Source organism: Hylobates moloch, unplaced genomic scaffold, assembly GCF_009828535.3.
Source record: "Hylobates moloch isolate HMO894 unplaced genomic scaffold, HMol_V3 SCAFFOLD_12, whole genome shotgun sequence".
Classification (NCBI taxonomy): domain Eukaryota; kingdom Metazoa; phylum Chordata; class Mammalia; order Primates; family Hylobatidae; genus Hylobates; species Hylobates moloch.
Window position 1 is genome coordinate 34,454,801 of NW_026652287.1, and position 27,174 is coordinate 34,481,974.

Below are 27,174 nucleotides of genomic sequence, written 5' to 3' on the forward strand. Positions count from 1 at the left end.
GACAGCAGAGCCTTCACACCGCTTTCTCCGCGGCTGACGGAGGATTCCTGGCCTCACAGCAGTGCCTGGCCTGTGGGCGTCCCCGGCAGTCCTCGGCTGCGGGACCTGTATCGGGACTGTGCAAAGTGGGCTTCCAGGAGAGCGGGGCGTCCCAGCGTGGGGCAGCCCAGGCCCGTGAGGCCGCCAGTGTCACCCTCAGGCCCGCGAGGCCCCCGAGCCCCTTGTGGGGTCCAAGCCCAATTCTGGATCAGTCACGAGGCAAGACCGCGGACCCTCAAGAGGTCACCAGGAGCCCGCTGCGCATTCCTCCGCCTCCACCACGCCAGTCACCTGCTCAGCCCGAGGGCAGCCAGTGGCCATCGCCCCAGTGAGGCGGCCCGTGAGGAGCTGAGGCCGTGACCAGGGCAGCGCCCTGAGAGTCAGCGTCAGTCCCCGCCCCAGCCAGTTCCTCAGACAACCAGGTAACGCGCCCCCATGGCCTGCCCTGGCCGGCAGTTAGCTGGGCTGCTGCCAGTCTGCCTCTTAGGAGGTCGTCGCCTGTAAGGCACTCAGTCATTAGTCACACGGTTACCGCCTGTGTAGCCCAGTTAATCGGTTACCGCCTGTGTAGACCAGTTAATCGGGTTCACGCTGTGAGTTACTGGGCTCCCTGGAAACCCAGTCTTTATGTCAATCATCCATAAGCCAGTCAGTGATTGGCCCGATACTGGACTGCAGGCGCCGCCACCACACCCGGCTAATTTTTTGTTTTTATAGTAGAGACAGGTTTCACCTTTTAGCCAGGATGGTCTACCTGCCTTGGCCTCCCAAAGTGCTGGGATTATAGGTGTGAGCTACCACGCCCGGCTGCTATCTCAATTCTTAAGGGTGCCTGATATACTCAAGACGCACATGAATTCTCTTGGCAAGAATCTTGCCCTTAGCTTGTTTGTTTACAACAATGCCAACACCATGCTGGGTAATATCGCAGAGTCTTCCAGTTTTGGCGTGGTAACATTTGTGGGGCATTCATTTTTGAGCAGCACCCATTCCTTTGATGTCTACAATATCACCTTTCTTATAGGTTAGCATCTATGTGGCCAAAGGAACAATTCCATTTTATCTAAAATGCTTACAGAACATATATCAGGTGCCTCTCCTCTTTTTCTTTTGGCATCACTGGAAGGTGGCAATTCTAGCCAAAAGGCTCCAAACTTCTTATCATCAATCAATACGACTTATAATCTACTTAATTATTCCTTATACCTGACTATCCCACCATTAAAATGTAAGCTCCATAAAGAGTATTGTATCTCTTCCATTTTCTGCCAAATCCACCCTTCTTAGAAAACTGATTGGTACATACTAGGTGCTCATTTAATACTCATACTTACTTTAAGAATTGTAAGGAATTTAGAATAAGGAAAATAAGATTCCTGGTGTCTCCAATAGAAAATTTTGTAATTTCTGGAGAACACCCTTCTGTGGTTATCTGAATCTAGCATTTTTAAAAATTTTATTTTAGATTCAGGGGGTACATGTGCAGGTTTGTTACAAGGGTGTATTGTGTGATACTGAGGTTTGGGCTTCTATTGATCTTGTCACCCAAATAGTGAGAGCATAGTGACTAATAGGAATTTTTTCAACACTTGCCTGTCTCCCTTGCTTTCCCCTTTTGGAGTCCCCAGTGTCTATTTTTCCCGTTTTAATGTCTGTGTATAACCAATGTTTAGCTCTCACTTATAAATGAGAACATGCAATATTTGGTTTTCCATTTGTGTTAATTTGCTTAGGATAATGGCCTCTAGCTACATCTATGTTGCTGGGGGAAATGATTTTATTCCTTTCTGTGGCTGCATAGTGTGTATATATGTGTATATATATATATGTGTATATATATATGCACACACACACATACTATGTACATATATGTGTATACATATATGTATATCATATATATGATACTGCATGTAACACCTTGGACTCATCTTAAGAATTTCTGCTGTTCCCATTTGGGTGACGGGAAGCCACTGGAGGGTGCAGAAAAGTGGATTTTTAGAATTTACTCTGTCTTCCCTGTGGAGAACAGATTGGAGGTGGGCAGGGAGCAGGTGAGAGGATAAGTTTCCTCACTGCGTACTGAAGTCCCACTGTGGAAAGTGAGTCCCTGAAGGCAAAGACGTACAACTTTCAAAAGCACTGTGGACTTGCTTTGCGCGCAGTAGGTGATAAATATGTGTTGATTGGCAGGCTTACCAAATCTACAGAAAGGTAAACACACAAGTAGCACAATCTTGCATAAAGTACTTCTTTAATTTTGGTAAATAAAGCATTATAAAAATATATATGTCTTCCTTCTCCCTGCTTTGCTTACTCACAACTATAGGGAATAGTTTTTGAAGCCAGATATAAGAGTGAACAGAAGTCCTTTGGTTTTTCTGTGTATGGCAGGGCCAAACCAGCAAAGAGCTTCTCTGATGTGCAAAGGCGGGTTAGGAGAGAAGAGAGAGGTTTGGGAGCTAATGATCATGCAGTCTCCATGTCTGGACCTTCCCTTCAGGCTCCCATGTCCAGGATCTTCCTCTGTCCTGAGAGAGAAAGGAACTCAAATATTTCTCACCTTCCTTCTCTAGAGGTCTCCAACCCTGCCAGGAAAAAAACAGTAGTGATGTCAGATGCCTGAAAAGGCTGGCTGTGGGCCGGGCGCGGTGGCTCATGCCTGTAATCCCAGCACTTTGGGAGGCCAAAGTGGGGAGATCACAAGGTCAAGAGATTGAGACCATCCTGGCCAACATGGTGAAACCCCGCCTCTACCAAAAATAGAAAAATTAGCCGGGTATGGTGGCACGCACCTGTGGTTCCAGCTACTCTGGAGGCTGAGGTTGCAGTGAGCTGAGATCACACCAATGCACTGCAGCCTGGCAACAGTGTGAGACTCTGTCTCAAAAAAAAAAAAAAAGGCTAGCTCTGGGGAGGACCAGCTGGCGAGTCCTGTTGTAGGATTTGGGAGACTTAGATAAGGTTAGATAAGGGATTACCTTGGGGAGAGTGTGATCACCTGGTGTAGTAGATCCTGGAAAGGCCACAGATGTGGAGGAAGCCAGGCCCCTGCATGGGCACCCCTGAGCCCTCAGAAAGGCACACATAGGGGAATGTTGGAAGGGCATGAAGTTCTTCTCTGTAGGTCTTGGGGCCCTATCAACAGGGCCCAGACCTCCTGCCACTTCATGACTCTGGGGATCAGGACAGCCTGAGCTAGACAGAAACTGCAGGAAGTGTCTAGGGAGAAATCAGGGGTGAGAGCCTTGGAGTGTCTGAGATCACACACAGAGAGAGAACAGAAGGCTTCAGACACAAATGCCAGAAAACACAGAAAGAGGAAGATCTTTTCACAGAATGAAAAATTGAAAATCTGCTCAGATGGAGAAAGAGAAGTAGCAGCCTTGCAGTTATTCAGGCCTAGTGGGAGGACAGCTGCAACATCACAAGGAAAGTTTGTTTCCCAAGGTCTTGTAATAGCTGTAAAATATCCTAAGAATCTTGAGTGATTAACACTTTCCTACCGGTGATACCCAAGATCAGCTTTATTATTCCCATCTAATTACTGGGGATACCCATGTATTCTATCCTTTTCCCGGAACTACACCAATCCCTAGTGAATACCCATAGGGAGTAAGGAGCCCAAGTCTGAGGATGAAAGCACACCCTGGAGGGTCTCAGTTACCCCTGACCAGCTTCATTAACCTAGGAAGTCACCAGACCCTTCCCTGGGCTCCTGCCACCTTTGCACTGGAGTCTGATCAAGGTTCTGCCTCACAGCTCCCAGGAATGATGCTCCACCCACTAGGAGACATTCTGGCCCCTGGGAAGACCCAGGCAGGGGAGCTGTCACTGTCTGTGACAATTTGAGCTCAGATACTTCCCAACTCTGCAGAAGGTCTTGAACCCAGAGGCTAGGGTCCTAGTCCTAGCCCAGAAGGGTAGAGGGGTGAGAAGTGTCCAGGCCTGCTTGAGAGGGATGGATGGTCAGGGGTGGGGCAGACAATCAGGACTGGGTGGTGCTGGGCTCTTCTCTCTGGCCCCTTTTCCCACTTCTCCAGTTAACTCAAAAGCAGTGTCACTCCTGTGGACAATGTCTGTCCATGCCACCTGGCTGAGCCACAGGGAAGGAGGAGGCGTGGTAAGCTCCTCTGTTTACTTACCTCTGTACTGCTTTTTAAATGTCTTGCTTTATACCAGTCTCTCTCTCTCTCTGTGTGTGTCTCACACACACACACACACACACACACACCACACACTTCTGAAAGTAAGAGACTAGACTTTACAATTGATAAAGGGGCAAACCAAGGGTCAGGAATATTAGACACTATGACTGGATCTCTTTTTCCAGTTCTGCTCACTGGTCCCAGTATCTCTGGGCTGAAAAGGAGAGTCTCAGGCCTGATGGAGAATGATAGCGCTTCATGGCCACTTGTTTCTGGCTCACATTGATCCCCTTTTCCAGTGATGTGGGACTCTCCTGATGTTGGTGGGGGGCTCCCCTTCCACCCAGGAGAGGATGAACCTTAGGAGCTCGCCTAGCTGCCTTCTGCTGCTGGGTCAGGGGCTGTGAAATGGTGGGGTGTCCTCCCTCAGGTCGGGGGAGATGCAAGATCCCTGGCCTCTGTGTTGTTCCTCCAGTCATGGGGTCTTAAACCAGCTCAGCTTCTTCTTATCACTCTTCAGAGTTCTCCTTTGGTGTCTCTTGAACCATCTACCGGATTTATAGTTTTGCCTAGAGAGTTGGAGCAGGGACAAAATGGGCTGATGTCATCTAGTCTGGACCGGAAATCTAATTGTTAACTTTTAATGTTTTAGTGGACAGATTGATCCCTATCACCAGCCAGCCGTTATCATAGAAAGACATGTGACTCAGCTGTCCCTTTGGGGGATAAGGGAGTGAGGTTTTTGCATCATGGCTTTTTAAAGCAACACCAGAATCTTCCATCTGTTTATTTAAGGGTCATTATGAACTTATGGCATAATGCGTTCACCCCGTCATGGTTTGGGTGCTGCTGGTAAAGTTGGGGCTGTTTTTCTTAAAATGATTTTTATTATTTCACTTAGGCTTTTTAGGAAGGTGGTTAGAGCTTCTGCTTCCCTCTTTCTTCTTAATGTAGACATCCACTTTTGAGGTCGTTTTGAAAAATAAGAAGGTGTTAGTCTGATGATGGCATGGCGACAGCTCTTCGTGGAGGAGGGACGTGGATGCACACCAACGGGGAGAGATGCATCTGAATGGGGTCCACAGAGCATGGCTTGAGTGTAGGATGTGCCATTGAGAAGTAGACTGGGTGAGATTCAGAGGAACCTAGAGTAGAGGCCAGCACACTACAGCCCGTGGAGTGCCTGTTTTAGTAAATATCATTTTGCTAGAACACGGCCATACAATTCATTTGCAGATTGTCTGTGGCTGCTTTGGTGCTACAATGGCAGAGTTGAATAGTTGCAACAGAGACCTTATGGCTTGCAAAGCTGAAAATATCTACTATCTGGCCTTTTACAAATGAGGTTTGCTGATCCCTTACTTAGAATTTCACGTTGAGAAGCTTCAGATTATTCTTGTGGGTTGAGGAGCTAGGGAACTATTTTGACTATGTTCAGCCCTGAGTTTTAGAAAATTCCCGAAGTGCTAATATCTGGCTTTGCCTGTAGCAGGACCTAAAGGAGACAGAAAATTTGACAGCAGACAGGTGAGATGGAAAGAAAAGATTCAAGAGTAGAGAGAGATGATGTTAGAGGGCAAGTCAGGGAAGACATCTCTGGTGGGGTTTTGAGCATCGAGTGAGACAGACATGTTGCTGATACAGTTTCAGGGATGAGACCACCATGACTCTGGACCAAATGTCACTAACACCTTCTGTTCAAGGGAGAAGGAACCGTTATGCACCAAACTGTCACTATGCACCAGGAGTGGTGTTTTCCATGTGTAGCTTTATTTAATCCTCACAATATCTCTGTGAGATAGGATGTCTTGCACCCATTCTACAGAGCACAAAATGGAGACATGGAAGGTTAAGGAGCTTGTGTGACATCATACACTTAGCAAATGAAAGAGCACAGATTTGATTCCAGGACTCCCTGCTTGCAAAGTCTAAGATGATGTTAATATAGCAGGAAAGTTCCATAATGTCTATAAACCCATTGCCTGTGGGGTATTAAATCTCCAATAATCAGCCTTTGGCCCCCTGCCTATAGAGGATCTGGATATTCTGGCTGAGCCTGATGCTCTTGTGGGTTCCTCACTGGGTCCTGACCTGTGAGGTGTCCTTGGAAGGATTCATCCCATGAAAGCTGAAGGAAGCATAATGCAGCTCCTCACCCCATGGTGGGGGCAGCCCCTGAAGAGCTTCAGAGGTCAGAGGGGCCATGTAACTTGGACCTCTTCTGATGTTCCAAGTGGAGAGAAAAGAAGTTCAGAGCAGGACAGTGGGGAGGTGGCTGGAGAGTAAGCAGAGAGAGTCCATTAAGAAAATTTGAACCTGACAGGATGTTTGTTTACTCTTCCATTTTTTTTTTCATCAAATGTTTCTGAATTAAGGCTTCACTTACTCAGTTAAGCAACACAGGTAACACTTATCGGTTGATACTTGGTACTTACCAAGGTCATACATGTGTTGAACCTGAGCTGAACCCCAGATCTCTGGGACCTCCTATGTGCTGGACACTGGATCCTCAGGAGGGAGCAAAGCATACCAGAGCAGGGGTGGGGGCTGTGACTTCCAGTACTTCAGGGGATGAAGACAGAAACATACAGGTAATTGTAAATTTTGACAGTGTGCAGCTGAATAGGAGAGAGTAGAATGATGGAGGCCTAATTAGATCCAACCTTGACCTTGTGGAGCTCACAGTGTGGTAGGGGAAGCCATGGGAATGCAGTTAGCTCAAGGGGTGAAAAGCCCTACACAAACGGAACATGGTATCATGAGAGACACAAGAGCAGATGCTACCAGAAATGGCAAGTCTACAGGGCACGACCATATTCTGCTGCAGACCCATTTCTTGGTTCTAGATTTGGTGCAGTGTTTCTCCAAATAGTACTTGGTACTGACAGTTTCTGCCTCCTCTCCTTCCATTCTCTCTTGAACTCTTTCTAGTCAAGAGATCTTCCTCTACCAGGCAACCAGATCTGCTTTTGTCAATACCAGTTGTGATACCACTTAGCTAAATTCAAATAGTCATTTCTCAAACCCTATCTTACCAGACTTACCAGCATTTGAAACAAATGTCCAGTCTCTCCTTGAAACTCCAGCCCCCGTTGGCCACCAGCACCTGAACTTGCACTCTTCTGGTCACTCATTTCTCCTCAGTGGCTGCTCTATACAGTCTTCTTGCTGTTTCCACCTCTTCTCCCTGACACTAAATGCTGGAGGGTCCCGTGGCTTTGTCTGTGGACCCCTTCTCCTCTTTGTGGGTTTATCCACCATCAAACCTTAATGTGGAGGCTCCCAAACCTGTGTATCTCCCACCTGGACCCCTTTCCTGAGCTTCAGACTCCTGCCTTCTACCTACGATCCCTACATGGGTGGCTCAGAACCACCTCCAAATTACAGCAACCAAAACAATATTTGATCTACACTTGAGAATATTCTCCTCCTGAGGGTTGGCAATTTTAGTTGTTGGCAGTTAAATTATTTAAGTCTCAATTCTGGGTAACCACATGGGCATCATCTTTGGCACCTGTGGGCATCTGTGACATCTATGGAGGTGTAATCAGACTCTCCGTGATATTATTGAGGTCATGGATGTCTTCATGGATATCCATGACATCTATGATATCTGTGGACTCACCTGTGACATCTGTGGCACCTATCAAGCAGAGGCCATGAGCTATCTTTGCTCTTATCCTACGTGCACTCCATCACTCCATTCGCAAATACTATTGGCTTCATCTTCAAGATGTGTCCAGAACCCAACTTCTCCACATGAGATTCATCATTCTTACCCAGGACTGTGTCTGCATCATCTCTTCACTGGATTATCTCTGTATCCACTAATCTGGTCTCCTCTCGTCTATACTTTCTTACACTGCAGCCTGAGTGACCCCACTAAAGTAAGTGTCATTTCATCTCACTCTTTTGCTCAAATGCATAAATAAGTATAATGGACTCAGGACACTGCAATATTTGTAGCCTCCATGTCTCTCCAACTTCATTTCCTACATTTCCTACCCACCTGTGCTCAGTTCTCATATCCCACATAACTCTGCTTTTTCTAAGCCTCTTTGCAGCTCACCATTCTCACCTCCTGTGCTGGGTAACCATTGATATGCTCTCTCTCATGGTGAGTTACTTTTGTCCACATGAGAATTTCCTGGAAATGTACTCATTTGTGTCTGTATTCTGTCATCTCAGCAGTAATATTTTTGGAAAGTGAACCAAGTTGTTGAATGTGCATTGTAACATCTCCAATCTGGACCCCTCTCTTGAGCTCCTGACAGTTACATCCAGCTGTCTCCCTCCTATTCCCATTCTGATGTCAGGTGGATTCTCAGAATTAATCATTTCCTAAGAAAGTCCTTCCCTCTTCAGTCCTCTATGGACACAGCTCCTTCCTTCCAGGTACCCAGGGGAACATTCTGGCCTCGTCCTTGGTATTGCCTTCCCCTCACTGAACACATCATTAGCCTGTGATCCTTATTAGCTTGATCTGCCACACACATCCAAAAACGTGTCCTCACCCCACCCTGCCTCTCTGGCTCAGCCCTCATCCCTCCTCCTGGAGGACCCAGCAGTGCCTTCCCAGTCTCCCTGTGGCTGCCGTGACCCACTTGGGCCTGCTCTGACCCAGGCATTTGAGGTCAGAGTGAGAGTCCAGTTGTGTCTCTGCCCTTCCCAAAGGCTCCAGGTTCCTGTATGCACTGCAGCCCCCGACGCAGTCTGCAGCATCCTTCCTGCTGCTCCCCTCCTTACCCTTCCTCTGCTCTAAGACATGGGGCTCTGGTTGAGTCCACAACCCCCAGGCCTGCTGCTGCCTCTGAGCAATGCACTTGCTCTTCCCCTTATCCTTTTCCTGGGATGCTTTTCTCTTATTCAGACTCAGCCTGCCTCTTCAGCACCTTCATGTCTTTGCCTAAACGTCACCTCTTTCCACTATCAGATATAGAAACTGTTTCCCAGTATAGTCTGTGCTTATTTCCCTGTGTTATTTTTCTCTAAACAAATATTTCTGTCTAACATGAGAAAAAATATTTTACTTATTTCTTTTTATTTGTATCCTTCTGCTCTTCAGAACAACAGCTAGATGACAGAGATCTTTGAGTCTATATCTATTGATGAACTTCTTGCACATACGGAAATGCTGGCACATAGTAATTATATATATTCACTATAGTTACTGAATATGTCTACAAATTAATGAACAAATGCCACATCTCCGCTTAATGTCATACAAGAATTACACAAAAATACACACACGTGGGTGACATTTAAGACAACCTGAAGGATGATAAGGACCTGGATTGGCAGGAATGGGGAGGAAGGCCATTTCAGGAGAAGCAACTACACATGCGAAGTCTCAGAATCACAGAGGGCTTGGCCTGGTGGGTGTGGGGAGACTTTGGGTGATGCAAGGAGAAGGGGGATCAGGAGCAGAGTCCAGCGGAAGACAGATTGTGAAAGGCCTTCGGTCCAGGCGGTGGCATTTACACTTCATTCTCCAGCAATGAAGAGGAAACATGGCCATTCAGACTGTGGAGGAACTGGATGAGGAGACATCTGGAAGCACAGTCTGGAGGCCTGTGTTGGGGAGAGATGGAGGCAGGAAGTGAAAAGGGTTCAGCAGGGAAGGGTTGACCAGGGAAGAGGTGAGGCTGCAAAAACGACCAGGGTCAGGATGGAGAAAAGGGTATCAAGATGAGCCCTGCTTAGGAGAAGGAGGGACAAGAGCTAGTAATTTATGGGATCTGAAAAAGGGAGGGGGGTCAAGATGGAGACCCACACCCTGGTTCTGACTCTAGAGATGAGGCCTCTGTGTCATCTGCAGGATGAAGAACCCACATCCCAGGAAAAGTGGGTTTGAGGAGGAAGACAGTTGGCCATGATGGGCAGAGCAATCCTGGAGGCCATTGTGGAGGAGGTGTCCAGCAGGATGTTGAAGGGTGAGAGGCCCACATCACTCACCTGAGAGATTAACCCATGACAGCGTATACGTTCTCCTCAACCTCCACTGCCCTCACCGCCTTCTTCTTGAGGAAACTGACACTGAGTGAAGAGACAAGGACCTGTAAGTGTGGCCACATGAGGGGAGGAAAGGGCAGCCAACTCGCCTTCCTGTGCCCTGTTAAGAGGCTGGAGGGATCACGGGGAGGAAGAGCAGGTCTAGACCTCCTTGATGACAGCAGGAAGCTCCCCATCCTGGCATTTGGCCCTCAGTTGGGACAGACACAAACTGACCACAAATGTCCCATGTGTGATTCTCACCACCAATTCAGCCTCCAGCCTGGCCCCAGGACCATGTAAACTGTCTGCATACCCTCAGAACTGAGATTCTGGGATTCAGCATCATGTCCTCCGCCCTCCCCATGCCTGCCCTTGGTCTTCAGGCAGTGCTCACCTGAGGATGATGAGGCAGGGGCAGAGAAGCAGGATCTTCACAGCCACTACTCCCATGGCCAAAACAACCACCTCTGCCACGGTTCCTGATTTCCCTGCAAAAAGGTGGGATGAGGCCCATTCACCTGCTAAACCACAATCCATGTCCTTCCTCTCCCAAGACGACTTGGACATTGGTTCTTCAGATCCTTCCTGCATCCTTGGTTGTACCACATCAGCCCAGGGCTCACCCTAAACTGTTCCCTGACTGTCCAGCAGTTGGAAGAAGAAATGAGACATAATTTGGACTTTATCAAAATTAAAAACTATTTTGCATTGATTGGCACTATCAAGGAAGTGAATAGACAACCCACAGAATGGGAAAATACATTTGTAAAGCACGGATCTGATAAGGGTGTATTATCCAGCATATATAAAGGGCATGTAATTTACAAACCACTCAAATTACAAACAACCCAAATTAATCTATTAAAAAGTAGACAAAGACCTTGAGTGAAAACTTCTCCAAAAAGATACAAATATCAATTAGTCTATGAAAATATGTTCAATACCATTTATCAGTATGTTAATGCCTATTGAAGCCACAAGGAGTTACTACTTCACATGCACTAGAAGGCCATAGTTCTTTAAAAAAAGGAAAATGGAGAATTTGCAACTCTGTACATTGCTGGTGCAATGTAAAGTGGTGCTGACACTGGATAACAGTCTGGCATTTCCTCAAAAAGTTAGACACAGAATTACAATATGACCTAAAAATTCCACTCCTAGGGCTGTGCTCAAGAGAAATAAAAACATAGGTTCCAACAAAAAGTTGTACATGAATGTTCCTGGCAGCATTATCAGTAACAGCCAAGAAGTGTGAACAGCTCTAATGTCCATCAACTGAACAATGAATGAGCAAAACACGGTCTCTCCATACAATGGGATATTAGGTTTCAAAAAGAATGAAGTATTCATGCATAGTACTGGGGTGAACCTTGACAGCATTACGTTATGTGAAAAAAATCAGACACAAGAGGCTGTTTTTTGTGTGATTCCACTTATATGAAATGTCAGAAATAGGCAAATCTGTAGAGACAGAGGGCAGATTAGTGCTTGCCAGAGGAGGGGATAATGGGAAGTGACTGCTTAATGGGTACAGAGTGGATTTTTGGAGTAAAGAAAATGTTCTGGCATTAGATCATGGTTATGGTTGTACAATATGTGACTAAAAGCTACTTTACCGTACAATTTAAAATGACTAAAATTGTGAATTTGTTATGTGAATTTTATGTCAATTAAAAAGTGCATATAAATAAAATTATATGGAGATACCAATTTTCACCTAATACTGGCAAAAAGCAAAAGGTTTCATTCCACATTGGGTTGAGGAAAACACACTTTCGGCTGGGTGCGGTGGCTTACGCCTGTAGTCCAAGCACTTTGGAAGGCTGAGGTGGACAGGTTGCCTGAGCTCAGGAGTTGGAGACCACCCTGGGCAACATGGTGAAACCCATCTCTACTAAAATACAAAAAATTAGCCGGGCATGGTGGCAGGCACCTGTAGTCTACCAGCTACTCGGGTGGCTGAGGCACGAGAATTGCTTGAACCCATGAGGCGGAAGTTGCAGTGAGCTGAGACAACGCCACTGCACTCCAGCCTGGGCGACAGAGTGAGATTCTCAAAAAAAAAAAAAGAAAGAAAGAAAAGAAAACGCTGTCACCCCATGCTGTTGGGAATGTAAACATGTCCACCATTGATTGAGAACAATTTGGCCATATCTCTCAAAATCAGAAAGAACATAAGACCCAGCTATTTTGCTTTAAGGAACTGATTCCACAGACATAGACATACACTGGCAAAGTAGATAGAGGACTGTTCAATCCATTGTTTCTGTTGGTAGAAACATGATATTCCATTTCAAGAAGATATATACAGAATTAGGATCCAACTCTTCAATGGAACACTACACAGTCTGAGAGTGAGGACAGTCTGTGCTGATGATACCAAACGACCTCTGAGATCCTTCCAGGGAATACACCAGGGCTCAGAGCAGCCAGGATGAACACTGGTTGATTCTGGGGAGGAGGACAAGCATCTGAGGACAGACTCTGCTATGGATTTAGCATTTTTGCCCATGCGATTATATCACCTGTCCAGAAGTACATTAAACTACTGGGAAAAATTAAAAGTTGAGGCTGGAGGAGTATTTAGGAGGTAGATGATAAGGGGCTCAAAGGCTAGTCCTGCTGTGTGAATATCACTCAGTCCTTATTGTGGGGCCAAGGGGTGTGTGTTTGGAGGAGTCTGTGGAGGAGTCTGCGGACAGGTGTGGGTGGCAAGCCACCACAGTGCCAAGGCAAGAGACCGAGGGCATGAGCTGTTCCAGTGTAATAAAATATATAAAACAACAAGAGTTATACTAGATCAAGATCATAGACATGATTATACATGAATATCATTAATCATTAGTTTGTAGCAATTATTCCTTATTCCAATATTATAATAATCCTCGCTCTACAGTTATAACCTAGGAAAAACCAGGCCATACAGAGATAGGAGCTGAAGGGACATAGTGAGAGGTGACCAGAAGACAAGAGTGTGAGCCTTCTGTCACGCCCAGAAAGGGCCACTAGAGGGCTCCTTGGTCTAGTGGTAATGCCAGCATCTGGGAAGACACCCGTTGCCAAGCAGACCGTGGTCTAGCAGGAGCGTCAGTGCCAAGGAAAAACACCCACTACTTAGCAGACCAGGAAAGGGAGTCTCCCTTTCCCCGGAGGAGTTTAGAGAAGACTCTACTCCTCCACCTCTTGTGGAGGGCCTGACATGAGTCAGGCCCACCCACAGTTATCTGGAGGCCTAACTATCTCCCTGTGATGCTGTGCTTCAGTGGTCACGCTCCTAGTCTGCTTTCATGTTCCATCCTGTACACCTGGCTCTGCCTTTTAGATAGCAGTAGCAAAATTAGTGAAAGTACTAAAAGTCTCCGATATGCAGAAATAATGGCATAAGCTGTCTCTCTCTCACTCTCTCTCTCTCTGTCTCAGCTGCCAGACAGGGAAGGGGGCCCTGTCCAGTGGACACGTGACTCGCGTGACCTTATCAATCATTGGAGATGACTCACACTCTTTACCATGCCCCCTTTGCTTTGCATCCAATAAATAACAGCACAGCCAGGCATTCGGGGCCACTACCAGTCTCCGCATCTTAGTGGTAGTGGTCCCCTGGGCCCAGCTGTCTTTTCTTTTATCTCTTTGTCTTGTGTCTTTATTTCTACAATCTCTTGTCTCCGCACATGGGGAGAAAAACCTACCAACCCTGTGGGGCTGGTCCCTGCAGACAGGTGCTCAGGTGTCCATGGGAGCTGAGGATAGGGAGGGTCCCTGAGTTGGCCAACAAGGAGTCTCTGGTTACCATGGTGAGTCAGGATGAGGCAGGAGCCTAGCTCTTCCCTGAGCTGAAGGCTCTGCTCCTCCAGCCTCCAGATGGGGGCTCTGTCCTACCTGTGCCGTCTTCCAGGGAGGCTTCAGTCACTGGGTTCATTAGAGGATCTAAGCCAGCAAGAGAGGATTTCTCATTTAGTTGGGGTGGGAGTGAGATGAAGGTAGGCGCTCCTCTAGAAGCCCGCAGAAATGTCAATTGACAGCTTGGGTCCTTCTAGTTCCCCTACTCAGCGAGGCCTCCAAGACACAGCCACCAAGTGGCCCCAGTCCTGGACCTCCTCTCTCCTGGTCCTCTCCCCATCACACCCTCAGGGACCCAGGCATCCTGGCCCCATCACTCACAAGAGACACTGAGCTGGATGGTTCTCTCCGTGGTCACACCAGCTCCAGGGAACATCACCTGACAGGTGAGGTTGGTGCCGTGGTCCTGGGGCCGTGGGATGATCGTGAGCACTGAGGAGTGGAGGGTCCTGGGGCCTAGGGAGGTGGGGACAGCTGACATCCAGGAGAAGATGGGGGGCGTTCCCTGCTCACAGGCCCAGGGCACAGAGCAGGTCAGATTGCTGGGATGGCCAGACTTTAGGAACTCCGGGATGAGGATGTCGGGCCTGTGGGTCAGGGCTGTTGAGGACAGAGGTGTGGATGCAGGATCAGGAGGGGGATCCAAGGTGCGGCCCTGTGGGAAGCTCAGGCTCTGGTCCAGTTCCTCCCCTGAGCCTGACATGTTTTATTCCCATCCCCGTTCCAGGACACGAGTCCCATCTGAGCCCTTCCCAGTGGCCCCCATAACCTTCCCCTTGTGCCACTCCTGGAGCCCGTGCCTTACCTGTTACATGCACAGAGAGCTGGGAATATTTGTAACTAAATTTTATTCTTCCTCTCACCACCCGAAAGAAGTATGAACCATTGTCCCTCCTCCTGGCGTCTCTGATGCTCAGGGAGCAGTTGTTCCTTGAGGGATCACCGAGGAAGTGGAATCGGCCCTGGGTCTCCTTCTGCACTTTTTGAGTTGAGTTGTTTGTGGCCACTGGAGTCTCCTGGTCTACACTGACCCCTTCCCGGAACCAGTAGCCATAAGCAGGGGTAGAATCTTCCCAGCCATACTCGAGGTAGAAGACTGAACAGTGCACAAAGATGCACAGACCCTCCTGCACCGTCACGGACTCTGGCATCTCCAGCCAGAACCTTGCATCCTGAGCGAGGGCCCCTGTGGAGACATGAGGGTCAGATGGGCTCATCCCTACGGGCCCTCTCCCCGGGGCCACTCACCTGCCCATAGCAGGGGCAGCGGCAGCAGCAGCGGCAGCATCTCTGAGGCAGAGGATTCCTGGGCTTCCTGTGTGAGTAGAGAAGAGGACTGTGGGGAGGAGCACGAGATCTTGGCAGTTCACAGAAGAGGAACCTCAAACCCACATGTGGTCAGAGGTCATCCGCCTCTGCAAAGAGTGGAGGGAGACTGCAAAGCCAAGTGACCTCAGAGACCTGCCCAGAGGGGAGCAGAGAAGGAGCAGAGACCACTTCCTGCCTCCCACCTCGGATCTTCCATCCAGTGCCAGAGCCTGGACCAGGACCTCTGGGGACATCTGAAGCATGGGACACCTGTGTCTAAAACCCTCTCACTCTGAAGTGTTTTTCTGTGCACCACTGTTTACATCTTGGAACTGGTCACTTCTGGCCCCAGACAGTCACAGCCTCATTTTGAGCCACGAGATAGTCAATCCTGCAGGATGTAGGATTCTGTAGGGTCTGTGGGAGTGTCTGGGACTGGAAAAATGAAGAGTGGTCCTAGGTGTAGTGAAGGTGGCAGCCATTCATTCATTCACCAAATATATAGTGAGCATCTGTGTGTAGGCGGGGATGGAGAGAAGAAGAGATAGCACTGACCTGGCCCCTACCCTTGAGATGCTCCCCATCCATAGCCTCATGTCCTTAGCACACACACACTGGCTTTAGAGCTGCGGACACTGATGAGTTTGCCATGTGTCATGGTAGCATATTGGGTATTTTTAAAGAAATGTGACTATAGAATTTTTCCCTGATAAATAGTATACAGATTTGCAGTTTCAATGACACCTCCAAAATAAGAACCATGCAGCATCTTCATGTAAAACATAAAGAAGAACACATGTTCTATGAACCAGTGTAGAAGAAACTTCTTTTTGGTTAATGCTGCCTCTCAGTGTAGTGTGGGCAGGAGCGATTTTTTTAAGGTCCTCATCATAGAGATTAGCATTTCCTTTCATGAAAAAATGTGCTTCTCACAGTTACATGTGGCCCAAAGACATAATATTTTCCAATAATATGACTGGAATGTACAGACAAAATTAAAATTTCAGGCTTAGTTTTTATGTTTATGACTATTTGTCTTTTTCTTTCGTGAGTTGCTTGTTTGGGCATTAATTGGAATTTAGTTTTTCACAAGTTTCCTAACCCTCTTGCTCCCTCTTGTTTGTCAAAAGTCTCAGACAGGCCAGGTGCAGTGGCTCACGCCTGTAATTCCAGCACTTTGGGAAGCCGAGGCGGGTGGATCATGAGGTCAGGAGATCGAGACCATCCTGGCTAACACAGTGAAACCCTGTCTCTACTGAAAATACAAAAAAAATTAGCCGGGTGTGGTGGTGGGCGCCTGTAGTCCCAGCTACTCAGGAGGCTGAGGCAGGAGAATGGCGTGAACCCAGGAAGCGGAGCTTGCAGTGAGCCAAGATCGCACCACTGTACTCCAGCTTGGGCGACAGTGAGACTCCGTCTCAAAAAAAAAAAAAAAAAAAAAAAACTCAGACAATGTGGCCATGCTGATCTCTTATCTGAGATTTGGAAATCTGCCTTCCTAGATCCTGTGGCACAGATTTGACTGTACCCAGCTATGACCTTCCTGACAAGCACACAATTAAATGTCCTGGCCCATTCTGTTTATAGATAAGACAAATTTTAGGTTCAGTGACATGATTTTCCATCTCACTCTGTGTAGTATGCATCTGGCAAATCCTCAAAGTCCAGGGCATAATAATATTCGGTACCATATATTAGTAAAATCTTTGTAACAGTATTATCTAGATAAATGTTCATTTGTCCTTGCTAATGTAGAGAGCCATTTGCATTCTTACTTAATATATAAGGAATTGAGTCTTTAATAAGTAACATAATACCTTGTAAGTTCTTTAAAAAGTAAGAATGTAGCACATAATAGGAAATGCAATAATTTGGTCTTAACAGTAAAGCAAATTATATTGCATTTATGGATCAGAATGTTAAATATGAAGATGTGAATTTCACTGGATGTATTTAGTGAACTTTATTAGGCATAATTTACATGAAATAAAGTGCACACGCCTGAAATGTTCATTTCAGTGAGTTTTCATAAGCGTATGCAGCCCCGCTGTGACTGCCACAGTCAAGATACACAACACTTCTTCCACTCTCATGGTTTTCCATGTTTCTTTGCAGCTCACCATTCCCATCTCTTATGCTGGGCAATCATCAATATACCCGCTGTCATGGTGAGTTAGTTTGTCTACTTGAGAATTTCCTAGAAATATACTAAAAAATTGTGTCTGTATTCTGTCACTCAGCAATCATTTTTTGAAACTGAGCCGAGCTGTTGCATATGCCTGTAGTTCACAATGTGTTATTGCTAAGTAGTATTCCATTGTATGGGTATACTGTTATCTTTTATTTACTCACCTATTGATAGACATTTAAGATTTTCCAGGTTTTTTCTATAGGTATCCAGGTAGAAGTCTTTTTATAGACATGTTTTTATACTTATTTATACAAAAGATGTGGAATTTTTAGTTCAAATAATGCCTGCATATTTAATTTTTGTAGGAATTGCAGAATTGTTATCCAAATGGCTTTGACTTTTACCACTACTCCCAGCCATGTGCCAGAATTCCGGTAGCTGTACACCCGTGTTAACACTTGGTATTATCAGTCTTTATATTTTAACAATTCTAGTGAGAGTGTAGTGTCATCTCTAGTGTATTTTGAATTTAGGTACCATCAATTTCATCAATTGAGTATTTCTCATATGCAATTATTTGACGTTTGACAGATGTACGTAGCTATATACCCACAACCACAGTCAAGACACTACCAAGTGTCATTACTTAAAACATTCCCTCCTGATGTTCCTTGGTAGACAACTGTCCCTCCCTATTTAATTCCTGTAAAAACACTAATCTCTTCTCTATCCCTACTGATATGCCTTTTAAAGAATGTCATATAAACGGAATCATTCAAAATGTAGCCTTTAAAATCTGGATTCATTCACTTGGTTTAATGCATTTGAGGCTCGTCCATGTGACTGGGTGTTTATATCAATAATTTGTTGTTGTTTTTAAATTGCTGACTCATACCTCATTGTTTTCATAGATCCCCATTTTGTATACATTTACTGGCTGGTGAACATTCATATTGTTTCTAGGTGTTGGTGACTATAAAGTAAAACTAGTATAAATATTCACATGCAGATTTCTGTGTGTGGACACTAGTTTTTTTATTTCTCTTGGGTAAATACCCAGGAGTCGGGTGCTTGGTCATATGTGTAAGTTTGAATTTATAAGAAATTGCCAAACTGTTCTCCAAAGTGGGTGTACCATTTTATATTCCCACCAGCAGAATATGTGAGTTCTGGTTGTTCTACGTTTTCATTAACATTTGGTATTATCAGGATTAAAAAAAATTTATTTTGGTTTTGTTTTGTAGCCATTCTAATAGGTATGTACTGCTACCTCGTTCTGGTTCTAATCTGTGATTTCATAACAGCAAATGGTGTTGAGAATGCTTTCATGTGATTATTTGCCATCAGTTTTTCTTATTTGGCAAGGAGGCTGATCAAATATTTAGTGCTTTTTAAAATTTGTGTTAAAATATACATTAAAAAATTACAATTTTAACCATTTTTCAGTGCACAGGTAAGTGGCACTAAGTATATTCACACTCTTATGCAATTATTAATCATTGATCTCCAGAAATTTCTTCATCTTGCCAAATTGAAACTCTGTACCAACTAAATGATAACTTTCTATTCCATCCTGCCCCCAGCCCATGGCAACCATCTTTCTGCTTTCTTTGTCTATGAATTTGAGCACCTCTGGGAGATTATGGGGAAAGAACTGAGGAAAATTCTTCTTCTCCAGATCCATTTCTCTGTTCCTTTTTGTGTCTCCGCAACATGACCTCAGTTCTCTCAGGAAGCTCCAAAAACCTGTGAAACTAACCTGTGCTTGCAGCTCTACTTGCTGCCACAAACAAAGGCTGGGAGCCAGCAACAGGAACCAGCCAGGGATTGAGTTCAGCCCAGAAGTGCTGCCTGGACCTGGATTCCTGCCCCAGTGCAGGCCTTGACCTGATTTCTTGCTTCATTACCATACTAAAATCTCCACTCAGGGGCGAGAACTGTGCCTTGCTAGGCACAGAAGGTGCCAAGTGCAAAAGAAAACACAAGAGTGTGCACGCTTCAGCCCCTCCTGGAGGAACCCACCTTTTTCCAGATCTGCCCGCCTCAGTCTCCACCTACCTGCCCTAAGGGCCCTTAAGATCTCCTTTTACCAACCCCTGGGAGAAGGTGCTTTGCACATGAACTCCCTTTCTCCATTTCTTGATCAATGAATAAAGTTTCTTCTCTGCTTTGCCGATCCTGATCTCATTCTATTGGCATAAGTGGCAGGGGGCAGAGAAAGGACCCACTAGGGCCAACTCACCCAGCTAAGGGTGGGTAACATTTGCAGCAAAACTCCTCAAGAGATTGTTTGTCGTCACTCTTCCTACCTTCCTTTCTTTGGTTATTTTCCAAACTAGCTTCCAGTCAAGTCCCCCACCCTTTCACACATGTTCATCAAAGCTGCCATTGCCAGTTATCTCAGACGTAAACAAAATCAACTCAATATGGACTAAAGATGGAAATGTAAGGCCTGAAACTGTAAAACTCCTTGAAGAAAACATAGGGAAAAAAGCTTCTTGACATTATCTGGGCACAGATTTTTTTAGATACTGTAAACTAAAAATAAAATCCTAAGCCCTGTAATCAACTGAACAGACCCCCTCTTGGCCAAGGGGACCCCAGAGAAATCTTAAAAACTGAGTTGCAGCTACAATGGGACGAGAGGTCAGACGCACCTCATTATAGCCCCTTCCTTTTGCAGTTGAGATACAGCAACTTATTAGCCTTATTGTGAAAATGGAGGTCATAAGACTGGCAGAACAGACTCTGTGGCAATGAGATACCAAATCATATACAAGACCTGAGGCCATGCCAGGCAAGGGTTAAATTACACACCCCTACACTTAGAGAATAAACTATGTTCTAACTGCCACAATATGTTTATTTTTCTCTGGTAGCTAAGTAAGCACTGGTCTCGATATAAGTAATATTAAAACAACGTACAGCTCACCACCAGGCACTGACCCCACACCCTTGTGATTGGACAAAAGACTGATTTCAGTAACTTTCTCTTGATAAGAACATGGAGCATGGACTGGTTATGGCAAGTTTTACAGAGGCTGTGCACTTGAGGGCTGCTGTGTCCTCAAAAGACCTTTTGACATATAGGGCCTAATTGTAATACATTTACATGTTAAGTCTCTATCCTAAGGTGAACATGGATTATATGTAACATGCATGTTTGTTCAATATGCTTGGGTCAAAACCCCTTCTTGAATATTCAAGGCTCCTTCTGTAACCTGTTGAGTGTGTATACTTGGCCAGCCCATTCGGTTTAAATTCCTGTCTTTCTCCTCCCTCCCTTAAAGTGCTTTTCTCTGAGCCTCTTCTGCAGGCTCTGCTTCCCAGCCTGTCTGGATGGTCACCTTGCAGGCTGTAATCCTTTGTAAGAAATAAAGCTCTTTCTTCCAAATTGGTAATTGTGTGATGTTTAAGTTGACATCACCAAACCACAGGCAACAAAGGCAATAATAGATAAATGGAATTTCATCAAACTAAAAAGTTGTTTTAGTTTGTTTCTGCATGGCAAAAGAAACAATCACAAAAGACTACTTATGGCAAAAGACTACTTATGGAAAGGTAGGAGATATTTGCAAACCACACATGTGGTAAAAGGTTACTATCCAGAATATATAAGGAACTCAAACAACTCAACAGCAAGAAAACCAATAATCTGATTTGAAAAGCATGATGGACTTGAATGGAGAGTTCCCCAAAGACACAGAAGTGGTCAACAGGCAGAGAAAAAATGATCAACATCACCAGTCATCAGGGAAATGCAAATCCAAACCACAATGAGACATCACCTCATACCTGTTAGGGTGACTATTATCAAAAACATTGAAGATAACATATGTTGTCATGAAAGCACCAATGACAAATGTGTGTCCTCTTCTCGGCCTGTCATCACCCCTTCCTTACCTCATCTGTGATCATCACTGCTCCAGCTGTGCCTTGAAACATCTTCAGCTTGGAGCCCTCTCCTGAACTCCAGGCATTTGCATTCAGCTGTCTGTGTCCTGTTCCCATTTGGATGTCAGGGAGATTTCAGAATTATCGCCCCTGAAAGCCTCCCCTCTGAAGTCCTCTGTGGACACTGCTCCTTCCTTCCAGGTGCTCAGGGGAACATTCTGGTCTCATCCTTGGTCTTGCCTTCCCCTCGCTGACCACATCCATTAGAAAACTCTGTGAGCACGACCTTCCACACACATTCAAAAGCACATCCTTATGCCACCCCTGCCTCCCTGTTTCAAGCCCTTATCCCTCTTCCTGGAGGACCCAGCAAGCACCTTTCCAGTTTCTGTGTGGCTGCCGTGACCCACTTGGGCCTGTTCTGTCCAGGGAAGCCGGGGGTTCTGTTAGAGTGAAAGCCCAGTCTAGTCTCTGCTCTCCCTAAAGGCTCCAGGTTCCTGTGTGCCCAGCAGGGCCCACCCAGTCTGCACCATCCTCCCCGCTGCTCCCCTCCTCTGCCTTTCTCTCCTCTCATACGTGGGCCTGTTTGTGTCCACAAATAAATGTAACCTAACTTAAATGAATGCAGACTTTTTATTTCTATCACACATATATGCCTCTTAAACAATAAGTATTATTTTCTATATTATTCATCACTTATTTATATTTAATGATGTCTAATAATGAAAAAATGTTTAACATTCTGTTCTGACAATAGTTTACATTTGTGACTTTAAAGTTTTTGTATGCTTTATTTTTGGAACAGCTAGAAGAAAATAAATCATTTCTGTAGGGACCAGCCCCACAGGGTCGGTGGGTCTCTCCCTGTGTGCGGCAACGAGAGAGTGTAGAAATAAAGACACAAGACAAAAGATAAAAGAAAAGGCAGCTGGGCCCGGGGGACCACTACCACAAATGCGCGGAGACCGGTAGTGGCCCCGAATGTCTAGCTGCGCTGTTATTTATTGTATACAAAGCAAAAGGGGCAGGGTAAAGAATGTGAGTCTTCTCCAATGATAGGTAAGGTCACGTGGGTCACATGTCCACTGGACAGGGGGCCCTTCCCTGCCTGGCAGCTGAGGCAGAGAGAGAGAGAAGACGAAGAGAAAGACAGCTTACGCCATTATTTCTACATATCAGAGACTATTAGTACTCTCACTAATTTACTACTGCTATCTAGAAGGCAGAGCCAGGTGTACAGGATGGAACATGAAGGCAGACTAGGAGCGTGACCACTGAAGCACAGCATCACAGGGAGACGGTTAGGCCTCCGGATAACTGCGGGAAAGCCTGACTGGTGTCAGGCCCTCCACAAGAGGTGGAGGAGCAGAGTCTTCTGTAAACTCCCCCGGGGAAAAGGAGACTCCCTTTCCCGGTCTGCTAAGTAGCGGGTGTTGTTCCTTGACACCTTTTGCTACCGCTAGACCATGGTCCGCCTGGCAACGGGCATCTTCCCAGATGCTGGCATCACCGCTAGACCAAGGAGCCCTCTGGTGGTCCTGTCCAGGCATAGCAGAAGGCTCACACTGTCTTCTGGTCACACCTCACTATGTCCCCTCAGCTCCTATCTCTGTATGGCCTGGTTTTTCCTAGGTTATGATTATAGAGCGGGGATTATTATAATATTGGGATAAAGAGTAATTACTACCAACTAATGATTAATGATATTCATATATAATCATATCTAAAATCTATGTCTGGTATGACTATTCTTGTTTTATATTTTATTATATTGGAAGAGCTCGTGTCCTTGGTCTCTTGCCTCGGTGCCTGGGTGGCTTGCCGCCCACAATTTCAATTTTTTATTTAATGTTCCAGCTTATAGACTCTGCCATATGAATACATATCCAAGGTTATGGATGCAGGTAAACTGATGAAGTGTCTGCTGAAAGACAAGAGAATATTTTTATGCCTAAAAATTGGGGGGATGTTCTCTGGGGTTCTAGTGATATTAGGGTTCTAAAATAGATACAACCTTTTTTAGAAAGTATTGGAAATTTATGTTTAAAGAAATTTATCCCAGTATTTAAAATTATTTTTAAGATTTTAAGTTTTTTTCTGAAATGTTTTAATGTAGGAGGAAGGAAAGTTAGTGCCCCATTTTAAAATAAAAGTCTTAGCTGCAACTAGCAAAAATACAATTTATGTTTTAAGAGTGTACAGAATGAATAAACATAGTCTCTTTCATTCTTTCCTATTTGGAAGTTATTCTGATTACTCCAAGGAAGGTTTAAACTCAAAAGGACACCTGACTCCCACCCATTCAGAGACTAACCTATGTCAAGATTTACAATCTCACCAAACAGGAATGATAACTACAGGAAGTAGTTATTATTTAATGTTATTAGTAATGTTATTGCTATTGTTAATGTCATTATTATTATTTCTCCATTTCACTTCCATCTTCTCTGGAAGCTGATTCGGGGCTCCTGCCTCTCACCTTTTCTATCTACTTCTTATCCCTACCCCCAGGAGGTTGTAGACAAAGATTAGTGCTTATGCATCGTGCAACTCCATGGCTCCCCCTGGTGGTGTGATGCATTTGGAGTGATGGGGTTTGCTCAAATAGCGCCACAAGGACGCAGGTAGGGACCTGTCAGAAATCTACCTTGTGTATAGCTCCTCAAAGATCCCAGGTTAACATTCCTTGTGGTCTCCAAGCCTGAAAGACAGGGAAGAGTCACTGTTATTAGCGTCCACTCTGGCTGCGCCAGGCAAAACTTTGCCCTGGGAGGGACTGTGACATTCTGCTCTCTTGATAAGAAGGTACAAAGCTGAGCTCCAGGAAGAGATTAAGGGCTTTGGGGGGCTGCTCCCGAAGCTGCCTCCTGTCTCTAGGTGAGCACTGGATGCTGCCACTCCTGACTGGAGAGACAGGGTTTCAGACAAGATGCTCAAAGTCATAGGGGATCCTGGATGAGATGGGCCAGGTATAGTTCTGGGGTTTGCTTGAGAGAATGAAAGTGAGTCCCTGAAGGTCGAGGTGCCCTCCATGCCTACCACCACCTCCTGAGAGCAGGGTCCTCATGAGAGTCTCGTTGCATGAGACAGTCAGGGTCATGCCATGGGCTCTGAATGAAGCCACTTCTGCCATCTTCATCCTGACTGTTCAGACCAGGCATCACTGGCCGTGCACAGTCTAGGTGGAGGGAGGGACATGTTTCTGCAGGAACTTGGCACAATGCTGCGTCTAAAAGGAATGCTTCATGCTGGTGCAGCCAAATAGAGCTGATCAGATGCTCTCTGTGGCCGTGGTTGATGGTTTCTTCTCAGTATTCATTCCCTCTTTTTCCTTAGTAATAAGGACCTCAGACACAAGAGCCTAGCTAAGAAGGATTCCACATTTTAAATTCTCCACTTGCTTCTGAAGTTAAGCATCACAACAGCCCTACGAAGAGGAAACATCTCATATCCCCATTTTACAGGTGTAGAAAGAGGCTTAGCTTAGGGGAGGGAGGCAACTTAACTGAGAGATCACGTGGAAGGTAAGTGGCAGTGCTTGGTTCAAACCAGGCAGTGTTGCCAGGAGTCCTTTCTATCCTCAAACGACCTGCACAGCCTTTAATCCAGCAGTCCTGAGTAGTTAGGGAGCAGTACACAAGACCACCTTCACTTCTGATGCCAGCTGCACATTGGGGGGTCCCTGACCACATTCAGTTTTGATAGTTCACTAGTAGGACTCAGAACTCACTGAAAGCTGTTATCCTCATGTGACGTCTCATTACAGCAAAAGGATACAGATTAAAGTCAGCCAAGGGGAGAAGAGAATGGGGCAGGGTCCAGGGAATTCCAAATGGGGAGTTTCCAGTTGTCCTCTCCCAGTAGAATCATAGACAGTGGTAATTCTTCCTGACATGACATGTGACAACATGCATAGAGCATCGCCAACCAGAGACACTCACCTGAGCCTTGATGTCCTGGTGTGGCTTTGTCACATAGATGTGGATAACTGTCTACATGGCTGACCTTAGTTTCAGCTGCTCCACAGATAGAGCTGATACCAGTGACCCAAAGTCCTATCGTTAGTTATATTATTGGACTATTTGGTGAAGTCCAAGGCTTTCAGGTAAACAAAGACACTCTAATCAGGTGAGACATTCCAGAGGCTTAGAGGCTCCCTCCCAGTAGCTGAGAGCAAAGGCCAGGCCTCTTTTTGGCAGGGTTCAGCTCTTTCCTACACAAGTCCACCTCTGGGACTCACCACGGATCTGCAAATGGGACTAGGCCAGAGACATCTTGGGCCAGCCTGCAGCCAGCTTGGTCTGGGTTGGAATCAGCTCCGGCTCTTGAGCTCTGTGGACTTGGGAGCTGCCCTCACTACTCAGAACTGGTGCACTCAAGTGTGAAACAGGGACCCCAGTCTTCACTTCTCAGATTAGAAATGGTCAGTGTACCTTTGCTGAGGTCTGCTTTTGTGTAAATAGGGGACTACTTAAAGCCAATTATTTCTTAAATTGATGTTCAGTTTATTAAGTGTTTAAACCCCTTGACCCTTCAAATTCCACTCGTTGATTTCTTTCTTCTTTTCTTGTAAACTTAGTATAGTCACTGTCACTCTCTTTTACTGAAATTGAACAGACTAAGCTCCCTTAAACAGAGAGTTTGATTTAAAGAGTCACTTATGCATTCCATACATTCTTTTTTCTTTATAGCGCTTCAGCTGCCTACCGGGGCAAGTTCACAACCCAATAAGACCCCCACAAATTCTCAGACAGTTCTTGGAAATCTAATCTACTGAGCTTACAAATACATCAACAGTTAGATTCTTCCAATGTTCCAGGTGTGTTCACGGAATTTATCAAACTCTTTCACATCTTTCACCTGAAAAAAATAATCACACTTCTAAAATCAACTTTACATCTCCTTCTGGAACCACTTTAGTGGCGTGTCAGATTTCCTAATACACATGCTATGGCGCCCATCCCGTGGAAGCTGGGGTCGAAGCATGAAGGATTTCTGACCTCCATATAGCTGTTTACGGGTCAGAGGCTTGGAACCAAGACCCAGGATCCAGAGGCTTCAGCTGCTCAGGGCGGTTGCCCCCAGGCCCTGAGACTGGCTCAATCCTTCTGTGTCAGTTGCAGTCATAAAGTCCTAATACTCTCCTCTGAGCCTGTTTTTTTTTCCATCTATAAAATGGATCAATAGTGGAACCAATCACATGAGTTGTTCTGGGAATTCATCAAATGTGGGGACAGGCACAGAGCTTAGAACAGTGTCTGGCACACAGTAGGCCCCATGTGTTTGCTTTTACTCCAATGAATTTATTATGATGTAAAGGGCTACCATGGGGCTGGCCCCCAGTAGATCCCTGATCATGGCAGATGCTCTTATTATGGTTATTGTTGTTGGCACAGCTGCCTTGCCTGGGGCAGGTCTAGGGGTCAGCTCAGGTGCACAGTGGGGAACCTCCTGGCTGGAGGAGGACCTCATGAGGTGGTACCCAGGACCCCAAAGGGTCAGAAACACAGCCCCAGGCCTCCTTCCCTGTCTCTGCAGATGGGCCTAACTATGTGCTGCTGAGGAGCAATCCTGATGCCTTCAATGGCATCGTGACGGCTGAGATCAGCTCCCAGGTGGAAATGGAGTGTGTCTCCTATTCTTTCCCAGATCTGAAGTACTGCTGGATCCACAACAACTCCTTCCTAAACTTCTCATTTGTGAAGTTTTATCTCTTGAGTCTGGCCTGGTAGCAGATGGGCACTTACCACCAATGCATCGTTGAGAACCCTGTGGCTCAGCTGACTATATACAGGGACGTCAGGATCCATGCCCCCCATAAGTGCA

General features: G+C 45.8%; 1 protein-coding gene and 1 long non-coding RNA gene across 3 annotated transcripts; one reads left to right on the top strand and one right to left on the bottom strand.

The window, feature by feature from the left end:
• Positions 1-27,159, top strand: LOC116478164 (uncharacterized). Of its 2 annotated transcripts, none has more exons than XR_009209149.1 (3): positions 1-461; positions 17,439-17,491; positions 26,998-27,159. It is a non-coding gene; the product is annotated as an uncharacterized LOC116478164 (long non-coding RNA). The 2 variants fall into 2 exon arrangements; XR_004250734.2 differs by lacking the exon at positions 26,998-27,159 and adding an exon at positions 26,040-26,160.
• LOC116478156 (myeloid cell surface antigen CD33-like) lies at positions 9,207-15,321 on the bottom strand. Its single transcript, XM_032169107.1, has 7 exons — positions 15,264-15,321; positions 14,821-15,201; positions 14,337-14,615; positions 14,055-14,102; positions 10,573-10,666; positions 10,140-10,214; positions 9,207-9,755 (listed from the first exon to the last, which is right to left on the bottom strand). Exons 1-6 carry the CDS (start codon positions 15,301-15,303, stop codon positions 10,148-10,150), a joined length of 909 nt encoding a protein of 302 aa, XP_032024998.1. The 5' UTR covers positions 15,304-15,321; the 3' UTR covers positions 9,207-9,755; positions 10,140-10,147.
• Positions 27,160-27,174: the final 15 nt, after the last annotated feature.

What these genes read in the sequence shown, in the direction of transcription:
- LOC116478156 (XM_032169107.1), bottom strand. Translation starts at nt 15,303, where the DNA reads ATGCTGCCGCTGCTGCTGCCGCTGCCCCTGCTATGGGCAG. An exon ending in GCTCTCTGTGCATGTAACAG is followed by an intron (nt 14,616 to 14,820) that starts GTAAGGCACGGG and finishes TGTCCTCAACAG; the next exon opens with CCCTGACCCACAGGCCCGAC. An exon ending in CATCCAGCTCAGTGTCTCTT is followed by an intron (nt 14,103 to 14,336) that starts GTGAGTGATGGG and finishes TTGCTGGCTTAG; the next exon opens with ATCCTCTAATGAACCCAGTG.